The 14,567-nt window shown below is 31.2% G+C and overlaps 2 protein-coding genes across 2 annotated transcripts; both read right to left on the bottom strand.

The window, feature by feature from the left end:
• Positions 1-1,846: 1,846 nt before the first annotated feature.
• Positions 1,847-4,470, bottom strand: LOC133296988 (GDSL esterase/lipase At1g29660-like). The gene is made up of 5 exons (XM_061496038.1): positions 4,215-4,470; positions 3,360-3,484; positions 2,974-3,219; positions 2,581-2,830; positions 1,847-2,061 (listed from the first exon to the last, which is right to left on the bottom strand). Exons 1-5 carry the CDS (start codon positions 4,468-4,470, stop codon positions 1,847-1,849), a joined length of 1,092 nt encoding a protein of 363 aa, XP_061352022.1.
• A 1,877-nt stretch (positions 4,471-6,347) lies between these two features.
• Positions 6,348-8,174, bottom strand: LOC133296949 (GDSL esterase/lipase At1g29670-like). Its single transcript, XM_061495996.1, has 5 exons — positions 7,883-8,174; positions 7,521-7,645; positions 7,134-7,379; positions 6,751-6,991; positions 6,348-6,622 (listed from the first exon to the last, which is right to left on the bottom strand). The coding sequence occupies exons 1-5, from the start codon at positions 8,130-8,132 to the stop codon at positions 6,348-6,350; spliced, it is 1,137 nt and encodes a 378-aa protein (XP_061351980.1). The 5' UTR covers positions 8,133-8,174.
• Positions 8,175-14,567: the final 6,393 nt, after the last annotated feature.

Raw genomic sequence — 14,567 nt, 5'->3', positions numbered from 1 at the left:
GAACTATGTGGAGGGGATTTTAAGTATTTCCTCATCAGTACTATGTAGTGGCTTTGTAGACTTCGGTAAGACCATATCCTGTATCTATTGTGAAACGTTCCCTGATATGTTTAGTATGTGCCTTAAGAGTATGGGGAAGACCTCTTGACATGTTTGTCAACCAGCTTTGTTTACTTTCCATAATATAGGCTTGCAGATCTATTCAAGAATTTTATTTCTTAACCAAATAACTATATAACCAAATAACAATAATATATATGCAAAAACAGCTCTGAATTCACAATTAAAACCCACTATTTTATACTTGCTATTTGCTACTTTTCTCCAGTCTGATTAAGCATAAAATCTGCATATGCATGGGCACCTAACTTTAAACTTATGGTCATGTTCTTTAAATTCTGCGGAAATTTTTGGCATAAATCTGCTATTGCAACACACACATACTACCCTATATTTGACATTGTAAGTTTGAAAGGACTCTCCTGACCAATGAATTGACCTGTGAAAGGAAAAGTATCATAACTAGTTCAGACTTGTGAGGTCGTCATGAATGGGTGATAAACCAAAAGGGATCTTAAAGATAGAAAAGGTCTTCTATATTCTGAAACTACAATTGGTTTCTCTATACTCACAATTACAACTGCGGTAAGGTTTTGCTGACCGTTAATATAAAGTTAGAAAATTCGCTTAATATATTTCCGCATATCTAACATAATATCTTATCTGGGCCAAATAAACGTGGGCATATCATTTGACATATCTTGTCCCTCAATTTTGTGTATATATGCTTGCAGAAGAGAAATGTTAACACACACATATATATATATAGACACATACACACACACATACAGACCTCACATACCACCAATCACTACCCCTTCCTTTTCTTTTTCTTTCATTTTTCCCCTTGCCATGAACGGCTCCTAAACACTCACAGCATGTTTGAGTATGAATTTGTCTAACCTAAACTCCATTTTTGGAGCTGCAATCGGGACTTAGCCCATTTTACATCTTGTTTGGTTACGTTTGAAAATTCCACCATGAATTAGGACTGAAACTGGGGTTCAAGCATAAGTGAAAAATCCAAACTTCTATTTCTATTTTGTCCTGAAAGATTTAAAATTCCAAGATCAGGTATATCATTATAAAATGGGTTTGATGCATGTTTATCTTTTTAAAAGACATAAATTTTATCATTTTAAAAGAGAGATATACACAAGAAATGAAAATTATGGGGCATAAAGTGGGTGGATTCGTTTTGGTAATTACACATTTAAAATTTACTTTGATCAAAACTATCAAAATAACATTATTTTGTCCATTTTTAAAATAAATGTATTCAAACATAAATCATTTCACTTCAAACCAACTTTTAACTAAAATCAATTTTGCACAACCAAGAATATCTAAAACAAAGTTTGGAAATGTTAACCCAAACACATGCACAGTATCATTTCTATTTTAAAATGCTTGTGAAAGTTGTTTCTCCAATGACACAATATATAGCCAAATTAAGTATTATTAAACTCAGACTACCCAAAAAAAAAAAAAAAAAAAGTATTATTAAACTAAATGGTTCGCATTTTTGTATTTGAATATAATTCTATTACAATTAAAACTACTCTACGCCTAAGATTTCTGTTATAATAAAGATGCCTAGCTACAACTTAAGTTGAGAGATAGAGGCACAAGAGATCCTACAACCCGAAACTAATCAGTCAAATTAAGTCCCTTGCCTGGGATACTTAATTTAGGACTTGACTAGACTGCATAACTGCATAAACTTTTGTATTGATACATTAGCTACTGATGTTGATGGAAGAGATTAATTTCCATCTTCTTCAATTTATAACTTCACTAGAGTCTGGATATCCATTGGGTGAGTGTAGGAGGGAGTGGAAGCACGATAAGTTCTTTTGGCGACTACTTTGTTAATGATTTCAGTGGGATGAAATGAATCCCAAAATGCATACAATTTTCTGTCCTTGCACGGTGTCCTGTTAGGAATACATTGTCCATTATCCCCAACTTGGCAGCATCCGGTACTAATATTCTTCAAACCTGAAATCCATATATATTTACACCAATCAAAGTTCATATTAGTTTATTTCTAAATACAAAATATTATTACATATAAAATATTTATGTATTTTCACCAACTAGAATATTTATTAGTTGGAGATTATTAGTTATTATACCATAATCTTTATATAACTATATAAATCTAAAGCTCAACTCTTGTGCTCTACACTAGAAAGGACGTGTTAGATATAACATTATGTGTGTACTTTCAGTCATTAAGATAATCTTTTGAGATTATTTTTTCATGATAAAAATGAGTGAAATGTTATCATCTTATTTATTTAAATAATATTTCACATTTCGAAATTATTTTTTTATTTGAAAACATCCAACACAAAAAACTGAAGACATTCTTTCGGTCGAGATTTTAATTCTTAACAAAACTAAGAACGTGATTACATTGAATGGTAGAAATAATTATTTTGAAAAAAAAAATTAAAAAAATCATATATTGACAAGTGTATGAAATGAGCCATAGGAAGAAAGAAATAGGTTTACCAGCTAACTCGGTGCTGTTGGTTGCGATCAAAGCATTATTCACGTAGATAAATTTAGAGTCAGATAACTCATTGTTGAATTGATCAACTAGTGATTTAAGCAGGTCATTAAAAATGAGCACTGCTTCATTCTCCTCGTCAACACATCCAGATGGTCCTTTTTTCTCATGAGTAGCAATTTCATGTGGAGCGCAACCTACAAAGCCCAACCCAATCAATGCAAATTTTCTTGCTCCTGTTTGATGCAAAGCCTGCCAACAAAAAACACAAATTGGCACTCCAATACTCCATGATTAATAAAGTACAAGATAGTGGACTGGGAAGCATGTGAATTAAGAATCTTTTGAACATATATACATCATAAAATTAAAGAAATTGTAATTGTAATGGATACCTTTATTTGCTGAGAATATTGTTGAATAAGAGCCTTGGCATATTGCTCTAGGTTATAAGTGCGGCTTGTTGGGTAATGTTGGGGCACGAAGTAGTTGTTCATGTAGTCATTGCTACCAATATTCATATAATACAAGCACTTATTTAGGTGTTGTTGCGCTTTGTCAACTCCTCCAAGTCTATTAGAGATTTGCGAAACTATGGTTCTGTGATGAGTTAATTGTAACTCCAAGCTTATATCAGTACCCTGCATGCAACATAACCATTATTTGATCAGAATCCCAATTTAAAATCTTGCAAAATTTATTAACTCTATATAACAAACAAATTTATGATAAAGTGAGTTGTTATTGTTAAACTAGAGAGAATATAGTAATTAATATCTACCAGATGCGTGCCAGTTTCATGGCGAATTCCTGCTGATCCTGATGCATAGTTCACGCCTTGAAGAGTGTCTGAACCGCTAGTATTTGCAAAAGGTGGGATAAAATTCTTGAACCCCAAACGTTGAGCTGCGTTGACAAAACATTAACAAAAAGTTAGAAAAGAAAAAAGAATAAAAAAACCTGAAAAATGACAAAATCAAAGTAAAATATTTTATATTTATTTACCTATAGATTTAGTAATATAATCTTATATGCTTAAGAATATTGCATATATATTTAGGATTCTATTAATCTCATGTTGTTGTAGAGAAATTATTTGTAGCTGACACATGTTTTTTAGGACACTATTCCGTATCCTGAAAAATATGTATGTGTCTGCTGCACGAAACATTATTTATGAAGAAACATTTTTCCCATATGTATATATAGGGGAAGGATATTGTGACAACCAAGTTGTGTTACTACCAAGTGACTACCAATTAATCTCACCGTTAGATCGATTATGTTGATCCAACGATTATATTTATTTCCATCTTTGTATGGTCATGGTTTCGCAAATTTAATACTTTATATTTATTTCCATCTTTGTATGGTTATGATTTCCCATATTTAATGTTTTCACTTTAAATTTAGGAAACCATGACCATACAAAGATGGAAATAAATATAACCGTTGGATCCATATAATCGATCTAACAGTGAGATTAATTGGTAGTCACTTGATAGTAACACAACTTGGTTGTCACAATATCCTTCCCCGTTTATATATTACATCCCTTTTTCCTAATGTAATTTGGAAGCTGGAATCTTCCAATGAAAGAGAGAGGTTTTGAGGTTTATAAGCAAATTAATATTACTAAGTATGTCAACTGCGGTTCGGCCATTGGTAAATCTTCCGGTTGCTCCTCCTGGGAAATCGATTCCATAAGGTGAGTAGTTAACTTTGGCATCAGTTGGTAGATTGTTGTTATTTCCACTATCAGATAAAGAGTCCCCAAAAATGAAAAGGCAAGGCACTTTAGGATTCATAACACCGCGAACACCAAGTTGCATGTGTAATATTGCAACTGAGAAAAGAGCAACAATCAACCATAATTTTTTTTCACGAGCCATCTCCAAGCAACGATTCAGATAAGCAAAAGAGCAATTACGATTCATATCCTAATTAAGGTACCAAGGTTTCATATATATATAGGTAATTGGTTACAAGTTTTGAGGCCAAATACGAAGAATCGTTTTTTATTTCTTTTGTTATAGTCCGTGTCCTCATATTGATTGCAACCACTGAATCTTATCCATATACTATTCTACGAAAGGTGGAAACTTACTTAACAATGGAAGCTTAACTAGAACATCGACTTACCGCACGATATATTGAGAGAGAGAGAGAGAGAGAATAGTACTAGTTTTGGAAAGAACGTGACAATCTTTGATTATCACACACCCAAATAAAGTATGAGTTTTATTAATCTTATATTAGAGGAAATAAGTTATTTCATGTCATAGAGATAAATTTTTAAGTTTCATCATCTGAAAAAAATAAAAAATAAAAGAAAAGATAAAAATAAACTTGTGAGCTTCACCACCTGAAAAAAAAAGAAAAAGAAAAAAGTAACACAATTATCGAAGAATGTGTAGGAGGAAAAACTTATCTCATGATGTAACATGATAATAATTTTTCCCATAAAATATTGTTATAATGGAGGTATTGTAAGACCTCTTGAAGTATAAAGGGAAACCCATTTTATTTGGGTTTAGATTTTTTTAGGAGATGATTTTATCTCTTACATATACATTAAAAGTGTATGAGATTCATATTTTTCTTTTCCCTCTTTTCTCTTCACATGGTCTCACATGAACCTCATATACTTTTATGTATGTATAGGAAATAAAATTATCTCCTACAATATAAAAAACCATTCATCCCATTTTATTTAGGAAAATCATTGTCTCATTCTACATGAAATAACTATCTCATGTTGTTCTCACGTCAAAAGTTGTGCTATCATTTTTTTTATTTTTTTTAATAAGTGGTGGGCTCTACCACATCATGTGTCTATAATAGGAGATAACTATCTCCTACAACATGAGAAAATATAATCTTTTTTATTGATGGCATTTTGTAACTGGTGTACTTATTCGAACCATTGGGCCTGGTAATCCCATTCCTTTGATCAATCCATCAATTGCCACATTAGAACCACTGTAGCCCATAGCCCCATACTCCTGCTTGACACATGTTGGGCTTTGTTTAACCTTTATTCTTCTCCGAATGCAATTTTACTTATGAACCTAATATGATCTGCCGAAAATATGAGATACGGTTTACGGGTTTCTGATTTTTTTATTTTTTATTTTTCTCACTGTAACTTTAACCATCCTTTCTTATAGGTGTGATTCAAATTATATTAATGTGATAAACGCATTGACTTATATTTGCTAATCGAGGTAAAACATAGTAATTAAATTATTCTAAGAAATACGCAAAGTTGACGATCACAATACGGGTGATTTTGACATTATACCCTTGACATTTTATGGCAAATGCTATTTTCAACGAAGAAAAGAGGATAAAGAGAACTACAAAAGGTTACTAAGGAGTTCAGAGATAAAATTAATTTAAAATCCAAATAATTAGGATGTAATGATTTTGATTTTACATTCCATAATTGCAATTGTATCTACATTATTATTATTTTTACTTCAAAAGCAATTTGAATCGGCTGCGAACCATAGTTTCAATACGACACAAAAGTATAACATTAATCAACTAACTCAATATTGGTATTTGTATAAATACAGCGCATACACTCTGAAGTTGATAAACTAACTTATCCATTACAAATTGGATCAAATTTGAAGCAGGATATATATAACCACAATTACTGATCGCTTGATTTATTCCACTTTGACGTTCAGGTCGTTACTTAATACGTATTCAACTCATAACTTATTGAGCTCCATATGAAATTCTACATGATAACTTCAAATCATTGAGATGCACTAAGATGTGCTGTGAACTCATTTATGATCTCAAATTCCATGTTAATTTCTTGGTCAACAAGGTGCTTGATATCCATTGGATAAGTGAAGGATGGATTAGAAGTATCATAAGATGTTATTGCTGTGAGTAGGTTGAAAGCGTCAGTGGGATGAAATTCATCCCAAAACAAGTACTCACTCCTATTATAGCATGGCCTTTGATCAGGAATACACTCTCCATGCAACCCCGATGAACAGCAAGCAGCATTTGTAACTGAAAAGCCTGAGATCCACGAACCATGCATGGTTATATATATATATATATATCATATGCATCTCAAGCAAGCAAAGACAATTGTTTTTTCAATCTAAAGATGTGGATTGAAGTATAAGAAAATAAAAAAAAATTACCAATTGAATTCTCAGTGGCCTGGGATGTACTGTTTATAAAGATGAATTTGGAATTAGCAGAGAACTTGTTATTGAAAATATCCACCAGAGATTTAAGCTTGTCATTAAAAAGGAATGCAGCAGCATTCTCCTCTGCAACACATGATCCATTTGTCCCATGAGTATAGATTTCATTTAGAGTGCAACCTATAAAGCCCAACCCAACCAACACATACTTTCTTGCGCCAGCATTGTGTAGAGCCTGCCCACAAAAAAAATAAAAATAAATTGTTCTATTAAACCCATCATATTATAAATCATGTAACTTCCATTGATATGCTACTATTATTATCCTAATCATATTGTGAGACAAAGTGAAACACACAGAAAATTTCATTGGATACCAGTAAATCCAGAGATAACTCTTCAATCAGAGCTTCTGCATACTGCTCAGGGGTATAAATGCTGCTTGTTGGGTAGAACTGGGGAAGGAAATAATTGTTTATGTAATCATTGCTGCCTATGTTTACATAATACAAGCACTTGTGAAGGTATTCTTCAGCTTTGTCTGGACTTCCAAGTCTGGTTGCAATTTGAGAAACTATGACTCTGTGATTTCTTAACTGTAAACCCAAGCTGATCTCAGCACCCTGCGTTTCATAGGGCTAATTTAGTATCATGCATGCATGAGCATTGCAAATTTTCAACACAAATCCTCTAGCCATCTACCAAAAATCAACTGAAGATCAAGATGAACAAGTGAAGAAAGAAAAAGGGTCTTTGATTTATACCAGATTCGCCCCGGACTCGGCACGAATTCCAGCTGCACCAGATGCATAGTTCACACCTTTGAGTATGTCCGAACCACTAGTGTTTGCAAAGGGTGGGATGAACTTCTCAAATCCTAGAAATTGAGCTGAACAAAAAATTTAGAGTAAGAGAAATGACACTTGGTTCAAAAAAATATAGCTTTTATTCTTTCAAAACTATTACAAAATTGGTGAGTTAACAGAAGATATAGTTTACCCCAACTTAAAAATTTGACCCCCCAAAACGAGAGTTGAATTTAAAATTTTGAATTGCAGTACTGAATGCCTAATCTTAAAGAGAAAAAGAAAAATTAGAGGTCATAATAAGAGTAAAGAAATGTTACTAATTATGTCAATTGTAGTTCGGCCATTGGTAAATCTTCCCGTTGGGCCTATTGGGAAATCGATCCCATATGGATTGTAATTAGATTTTGCAGAAGTTGGAAGGTTATTGTTGTTTCCACTATCAGACAGAGAGTCACCAAATATAAAAAGGCATGGCACTTGGGGTTCTCCTTGGACACAATATTGCATGTAGTTTGCAGCCAAGAAAAGAAGAGGAATAACCAACCATGTCTTGGTCTCACAAGTCATTTCTAGGCAGAGAAACTAATGAGGCAAAAGAGGTTGGGTTATGATCCAACAAGTAAGGAGTGTGACATGATCAAGATGAAAGGTGTGTATATATGTAGGGTGGGAGGTACCAAGTGTCGTGGCCTCAATTAAATAAGTTATTGACACTAAAATGCAATGCTTATCATAATACATGAAAATTGATGGTATATTTCATTTGTTAAATATAAAACATGTGGCTAAGATATTTTCAGTACTTAATCAGATGAAATATTAACATTTACTTTGCTTAGGACGTTAAAAAAGTAGATACCTCAAATCATGCCCGGTATGTAACTACAAGTCAACAAATGTCGTATAAGCAAATAAATAGAATCAAAAAGTATCATTTGTCATTTATATAAAAACACGCCAGACAACATGGTTTAAACCGTATATACCCTCCATCTCTTTCTCCCCATCACACCACAAGACTATAAGCTAATTTCAATTTGAATGAACCACTTAAGAGTTAAAAATAAGCAAGGATACTCACCAACCAAAGTGAGTCACGGGTTCTTCTTAACAATATCTATCAACTGATCACCATAACCTCATGCCATTAACTTCACTGACCTACCAATTCAACCTCAAACCACCATTTCCATGAAAACTGATATGGACGACCGTGGCAGCGAGAAGTAGAAGAAGTTTGTAAAGACGCTCCTCTCAAGAAACCTTATCCACATGTTGATGTGGCTGTTCCTTATACACATACATAAGGATTACCATTGCCCCAGTACTTATTTAATCACTCTGTACTTATTTATAACTCTTGTGATTGAACACATCATAACTAACACTAATTAGTATCCTTCAATGTTTCACCGAGACAAGACAGGGGAGAAGATATGACATACCCATAAGTTAATTTTAAAAAATGTACCCACACCCGTTGGCACATATAGAAGGAATAAGTGAGTTCGAGTTCGAGTACTGAGTATGAAAAAAACGAATTGGGTAAAGCTATTCCGAAAGGATCCGACAATGTTCGGATGGGATTAGTCTCACCCCAAAAGGGAGTGAGGATACCCCTGAGATTACTTAAAAAAAAAAAAATTAAAAATGTTAGTTTTTGACAGACACATTTTGATATTAAATAATATTTTTAATATATATAATATAATTTATATTTAATACATATAATAACTCATAATAAATTATATAATCAATCAAATATTCAAATTCTATAACATAAATATAAAGCAAAAATAATTTTCTGTATCTTGTTAATTTTTCATGTCAAATACTATAATAGAAAAAAATTAATTTATAAATTATTTGTTTATATTTAGTTGATAAAATAAAATTTAGATCTTAAAAAAAAGTGTCGAATGCGGGTCGAAAAAAATTAACCGCATATCAAAATTGCATGTCAAAATATTGATCGCGTTTCCCAAAATTTTAATTGCGTGTTAAAAGCGTATCAGAATATTCGAAACTTGTTAGTGTCCGAAATGCATTTTTCAAAAAAAAAAAAAAAAAATAGGTGTCCCTGCTTTCTTGGTATATACTTAATACTCCCTAGTGTCTTCTACCATCAAACAAACGTATGACCCATGAGAGTAAACTTGTGCTCAATTAAATTTAAGAATACCTCAAATTTTGCGATTCTTCATCCTTTTTTGTGGCACAATGATTGTCATCTGAGAAAAAAAGTTATTGTTTGGTTTTTTAATTATGTAAATTTTATTAAATTAATATTTTTAATTGAAAATTAGTATAATATAATCTTAATAATATAAACTTAATGATAATTTATATTTTTGAAGAATTAAATTGATGAGGCTTTATGTTATTAAAGATATAAATTAATGTCAAAAATAATTTTAATGCTAAACTAATGATATTTTATATTATTGAAAGATTAAATTGATAATAAAAATTAAAAAAGGTGAATTTATAATATATATATATATATATATATATATATATATATATATTAAATATGAGAATAGGGTTTACTAATCATATTATTAAAATATTTGATTTAACAATAACAACAATATTTATTATTCAATTATGCATGATTTCAATTTTTTTGAAAAAAAAAAAGGTACAAATAAGAAAAAGAAGAAGGAGACAAAGGAAAAAGGAAAAACAAAAGCCAATAAATGACATTTCATTGTCAAGTTAATGGCAAGAAAAAGGACTGATTCAGTTTGGCAACAGGCCTTTGAACCACCAGGCACCAACATCAATAAGGGGAGACATTGGGAAGCTCTGTGACCCATCCCTGTAATATATACACCCCAATCAGGAAATATTTTTAGTGGTTCAGGTGTTCCCTTTTCTAAAAATAGAAAAAATATTCCATTTAATTTTTTTTATCATATTTTTCTCTCAATTCCTTCTATTTTCTATTTTCAAAAGGGAATATAATGTTCCCGTCGTACCACAAAATCTCTCCCCTAAACATTTCATTATAACGGAATAGATCCTTTTATATTAAAAAAATATATATAACATAATTACATGGAAAATTATAATCATATAAAAGTGAATCATAGAAGATAAAAGAACAGAGAAAAAATATATTAAAATAATTAATTATAAAATTATTATCGTTGATTTATCTTTATATTATTATAATTTTTCATCTAACCAAATCATATTTTTTTAACATAACAATGTCTATTTCCCTATTGTATATATTAGTGCGGACAATGTAGAAAGAAAGACAGAAGTATGAGCAAATCAGAAGGTTTAACAAGGGAGGGGGGGAAACAATATGGTTAAATATTTCACGTGAGTAACATATGGGAAAAATAAAGAAGCACAATCCATAGGTGCTAGTCCCGTAACATTAGTAGCTTAACCCCTTCGTTTTCAAGCTCACAAATTAATCATTAAAACACATTCAGTAAAAAATTAATGGGCAGAGTTTTCATCGATATAAAAAATGTATTCAGTGCCCGCCTCCAAATCCTAAATCTTAAAATTTTTAGTATAAAAAAATAAGTATAATTAATTAAGACATATGTTTTTCATTCATCGAATATTCATGAACGTAATTAATTAATAATCACGCATGTTGAGAATGAAACTGAACGGCTCTTGGAATTTGCAATTTGCAGGGTCATATCTAGTGTTATCAAATCCGGCCGGCCAGGTTAATTCGGATTCTGGTGAACCGGTTCAAGTATGGAACCGGCCATATATTAAATTTGATTAAATTTGATCAAAACCGGTGACCAAAACGGCGGGACATGCATTTTCATAAATAAATAAAAATTAACAATTATTGTCTGAAAAATGTAGAACTCATTTTACAAATTTTTGTAATTTTATTTGTTAGTAATATATTCTTCTACAATGAGCTTAAATTTCAGCTTCCAAAATTGAAGCAATTTGCGGAACAATAAATTAAGAGAATGTGACATATGTCATTTTTTTAATGAAAGGACGTATATCATTTCAATGACATATGAATTTGAAAAATATAAGTTCACAACATATGATCTTTTGGATATTATTAAGAGATATGTTTGTAGAGATTTTGAGTTCACTCTAAATTAACATAATAATAGCATGCATTTTTATTTATTTATGTTTATTTTATGCAATTTATTGGTTAATTATAATGAACTTGTGAAAATATGAATGAATAATTTTTGGACTTATTTAATATATATATATATATATGGGTTCGCTTTTTCTGCAGTTACTGTCGATAAGTTATCTGCAGTAAGCTAATACGACGTCGTTTTGGGACGGAAATCATGGTGTTTTTGTAATTTTAATTTAATTTAGGGTTATAATAGTCTTTATATTTATAATTTTTAAGATTTCAATACTAAAACGACGTCGTTTTGGGAATAAATGCAGATAACTTCTCTGCATTAACTGCGGAAACATTTTTCCCTATATATATATGAAAAAATATTTCTACAGCTACCATTTATAACTATGTTCTCTCGGGAGAACATAGTTATAACATTAAAGTTACTTTTTTTTCTCTCTCGACGTCAACAAACAAGTTCTGAAAAGTAACTGAGGAGAGAGAAAAAAAAACAACTTTAATGTTATAACTATGTTTTCCCGGGAGAACATAGTTATAAATGGTAGTTGTAGATAATTTTATCTAAAGTGGCTGTAGAAATATTAACTCTATATATATATATATAGGGAAAAGTGTTTGTCATTTTAAATGACAGAAAGTTATGTCATTTTAAGAGAGATACAGACACAGAAAATTTGAATTTTAAATTAAAAAAAAATCACTCACTTTATCTCTCTCATGATTTCCGTTTTTCTGTGTCTATCTCTCTCCTAAAATGACATAACTTATGTCATTTAAAATGACAAACACCAAACCTTTATATATATATATATATATATATATAAGAGCATCTAATCTCATGTTGTAGAAAATACTTCTCTCATGTCATAGATTCAACACATGGTGGATCCCATTATATGTTAAAAAATAATAAAAATAAAAATAAAAGAAACATTTATCGATATATCTATAACATAAAATAATTCTCTCCTATTACATAAAAAAATAATTTATATATATATATATATATATAAAATTTTCAACTGGTCCGATCAATACACAGCGATCGGACCAATAACCCAATATTCAATATTCCAATCGAATGGATGTTCGAATCAGATTTAAATTAATAACCCTGATCATATGTCGGAACAATGATTATTTTGTCACGTTTGGACAAAAAAATTACCAGACTGTCACGCTAGCAGTAAATTTTGCCAAAATGCCACGCGGCATATTTCGCTACACTGTGTAGCGAAATATGTTTGCAAGTAATTCGCTACACAGTGTAGCGAAATATGCAACGTCAGAACCAAAAATACCACATGTCAAATTTCTCAAAATTCGCTACATAGGGTAGCGAATTTTGAGAAATTTGACCTGTGCCATTTTTGGTTCTGTGCATTTTGACGTGGGATATTTCGTTACACTATGTAGCAAATTACTTGCAAACTTATTTCGCTACACAGTGTAGCGAAATATGCCGCGTGTCATTTTGGCAAAATTTACTGTTAGCGAGATGGTCTGGTAAATTTTTTTGTCAAACGTGACAAAATAGTCACTCTTCCTTATATGTCGGTGTATTTTAGCCAACGTTTCCCATGCAATTGCAAAAGTATCGGTTCCTTTTCAATCAAACAGTAAATAAATCAATGATTTGTCAGTATGAAGATGTCCCCCCTCTCAATTGTCATTACTCCCCACCCTATGAAAAACTTGACTTATGGTCCTGTCAAATCTCTAGCAGTGACCCACAAAATCAAACTCTTGATAAGCTGTGACCTCACAATCTCACCAGTCTCAATCAAACCTTTGTTTGATTCCTTCACTATTAATTGTAGAAGATGCCGCAACTCATTCGGAAACGAAAATGCACTCTTCATCAATTTTTTTACTTAAATTTTATGTGAGTAGTGTTATTTTACAATATATCACGGGGACAAGTTTGTTACACAGTATAACGAATTCGATTTGCTGACATGTCATATTTTTAATGGATAATAAGTATCAAATTTTAAAAAAATAATAATAAAAAATGAAGGTCGCCTACTACCATACAGGCGAACTTGGTTAAAATCAAGTTGGTGTCCACTAGAAACGTGACACGTCAGTAAATCGAGTTCGCTACACCGGGTAGCGAACTTGTCCCCGTGACAGATTGAAAAATAATACTATTCGCGTGGTATTTAAGAAAAAAAGTTGATAAATAATGACATTTTGATCACTGATCCTTGAGCTCGTTACAATCTTCAGATATTCTCCAGAACTGGGTGTCAAATAGGAAAAAATCTATAATACAATCGGTGTGTAGGTGTGATGAGCCAATAAAAAACGTGATGTCAACTAATTTTTTATATTGGATAGAAAAAATAAAAGCAATTTTTATAATTTTCCAGTAATAGATAAATAAAGGGTTTTATAAGAGTTATGTTGCAGGAAAAGTGATTGTGCAATATTATAGAGATTCGTTTTGTGTGCCTTAATTTTTTATTTAATTTTTTGTTTTAAAAAGTGTGGGCCCCACAAAATATTGTGAGGATAGGAAAGTTTGTTATGTTATGTTAAAGGATAAAACGAAAACCCTAATATAAATTACAAAAATTACACTCAATTCAATACCAATATCGTACTAAAAGTGCGCTCGTCAAATAGCCACAAGCCCACAACACCTTCACGTGTGACATTCGGACAGTTTAGGCCGTTTCCCGCAATGGAGGTGCTGATTTTTTTATTTTTTAAATATTTGAGTAAAAAAAATGGAACATAATATATATTATATAAACGGAAAAGAATTTTGTGTTATTTTTAATAAAATAATTATATTTTTTATGCCTTTTACCTTATTTTTTCTTCATAAAATTAGAAGCAGAGAGAAATAAAGAATATTGTAAAAAGGGGAGAATATAAAAAACTGA

This window comes from Gastrolobium bilobum, unplaced genomic scaffold (genome assembly GCF_033153095.1).
Source record: "Gastrolobium bilobum isolate Gb01-03AN ecotype WA unplaced genomic scaffold, APGP_CSIRO_Gbil_v1 utg2660, whole genome shotgun sequence".
NCBI classification, from domain to species: domain Eukaryota; kingdom Viridiplantae; phylum Streptophyta; class Magnoliopsida; order Fabales; family Fabaceae; genus Gastrolobium; species Gastrolobium bilobum.
The sequence above is the reverse complement of the archived record's forward strand: the minus strand, read 5'-3'. Positions and strand labels throughout refer to the sequence as shown.

Bases quoted from the DNA above. Each gene is read 5' to 3' on its own strand.
- LOC133296949 (XM_061495996.1), bottom strand. From the start codon at position 8,132: ATGACTTGTGAGACCAAGACATGGTTGGTTATTCCTCTTCTTTTCTTG. The intron at 7,646-7,882 runs GTAACATTTCTT...TTTTTTGTTCAG, and splicing joins AACTACAATTGACATAATTA to CTCAATTTCTAGGATTTGAG. The intron at 6,992-7,133 runs GTATCCAATGAA...TTTTGTGGGCAG, and splicing joins AGTTATCTCTGGATTTACTG to GCTCTACACAATGCTGGCGC.
- LOC133296988 (XM_061496038.1), bottom strand. From the start codon at position 4,470: ATGGCTCGTGAAAAAAAATTATGGTTGATTGTTGCTCTTTTCTCAGTT. The intron at 3,485-4,214 runs GTAATATTAATT...TTGTCAACGCAG, and splicing joins AACCGCAGTTGACATACTTA to CTCAACGTTTGGGGTTCAAG. The intron at 2,062-2,580 runs GTAAACCTATTT...TATGGATTTCAG, and splicing joins CAACAGCACCGAGTTAGCTG to GTTTGAAGAATATTAGTACC.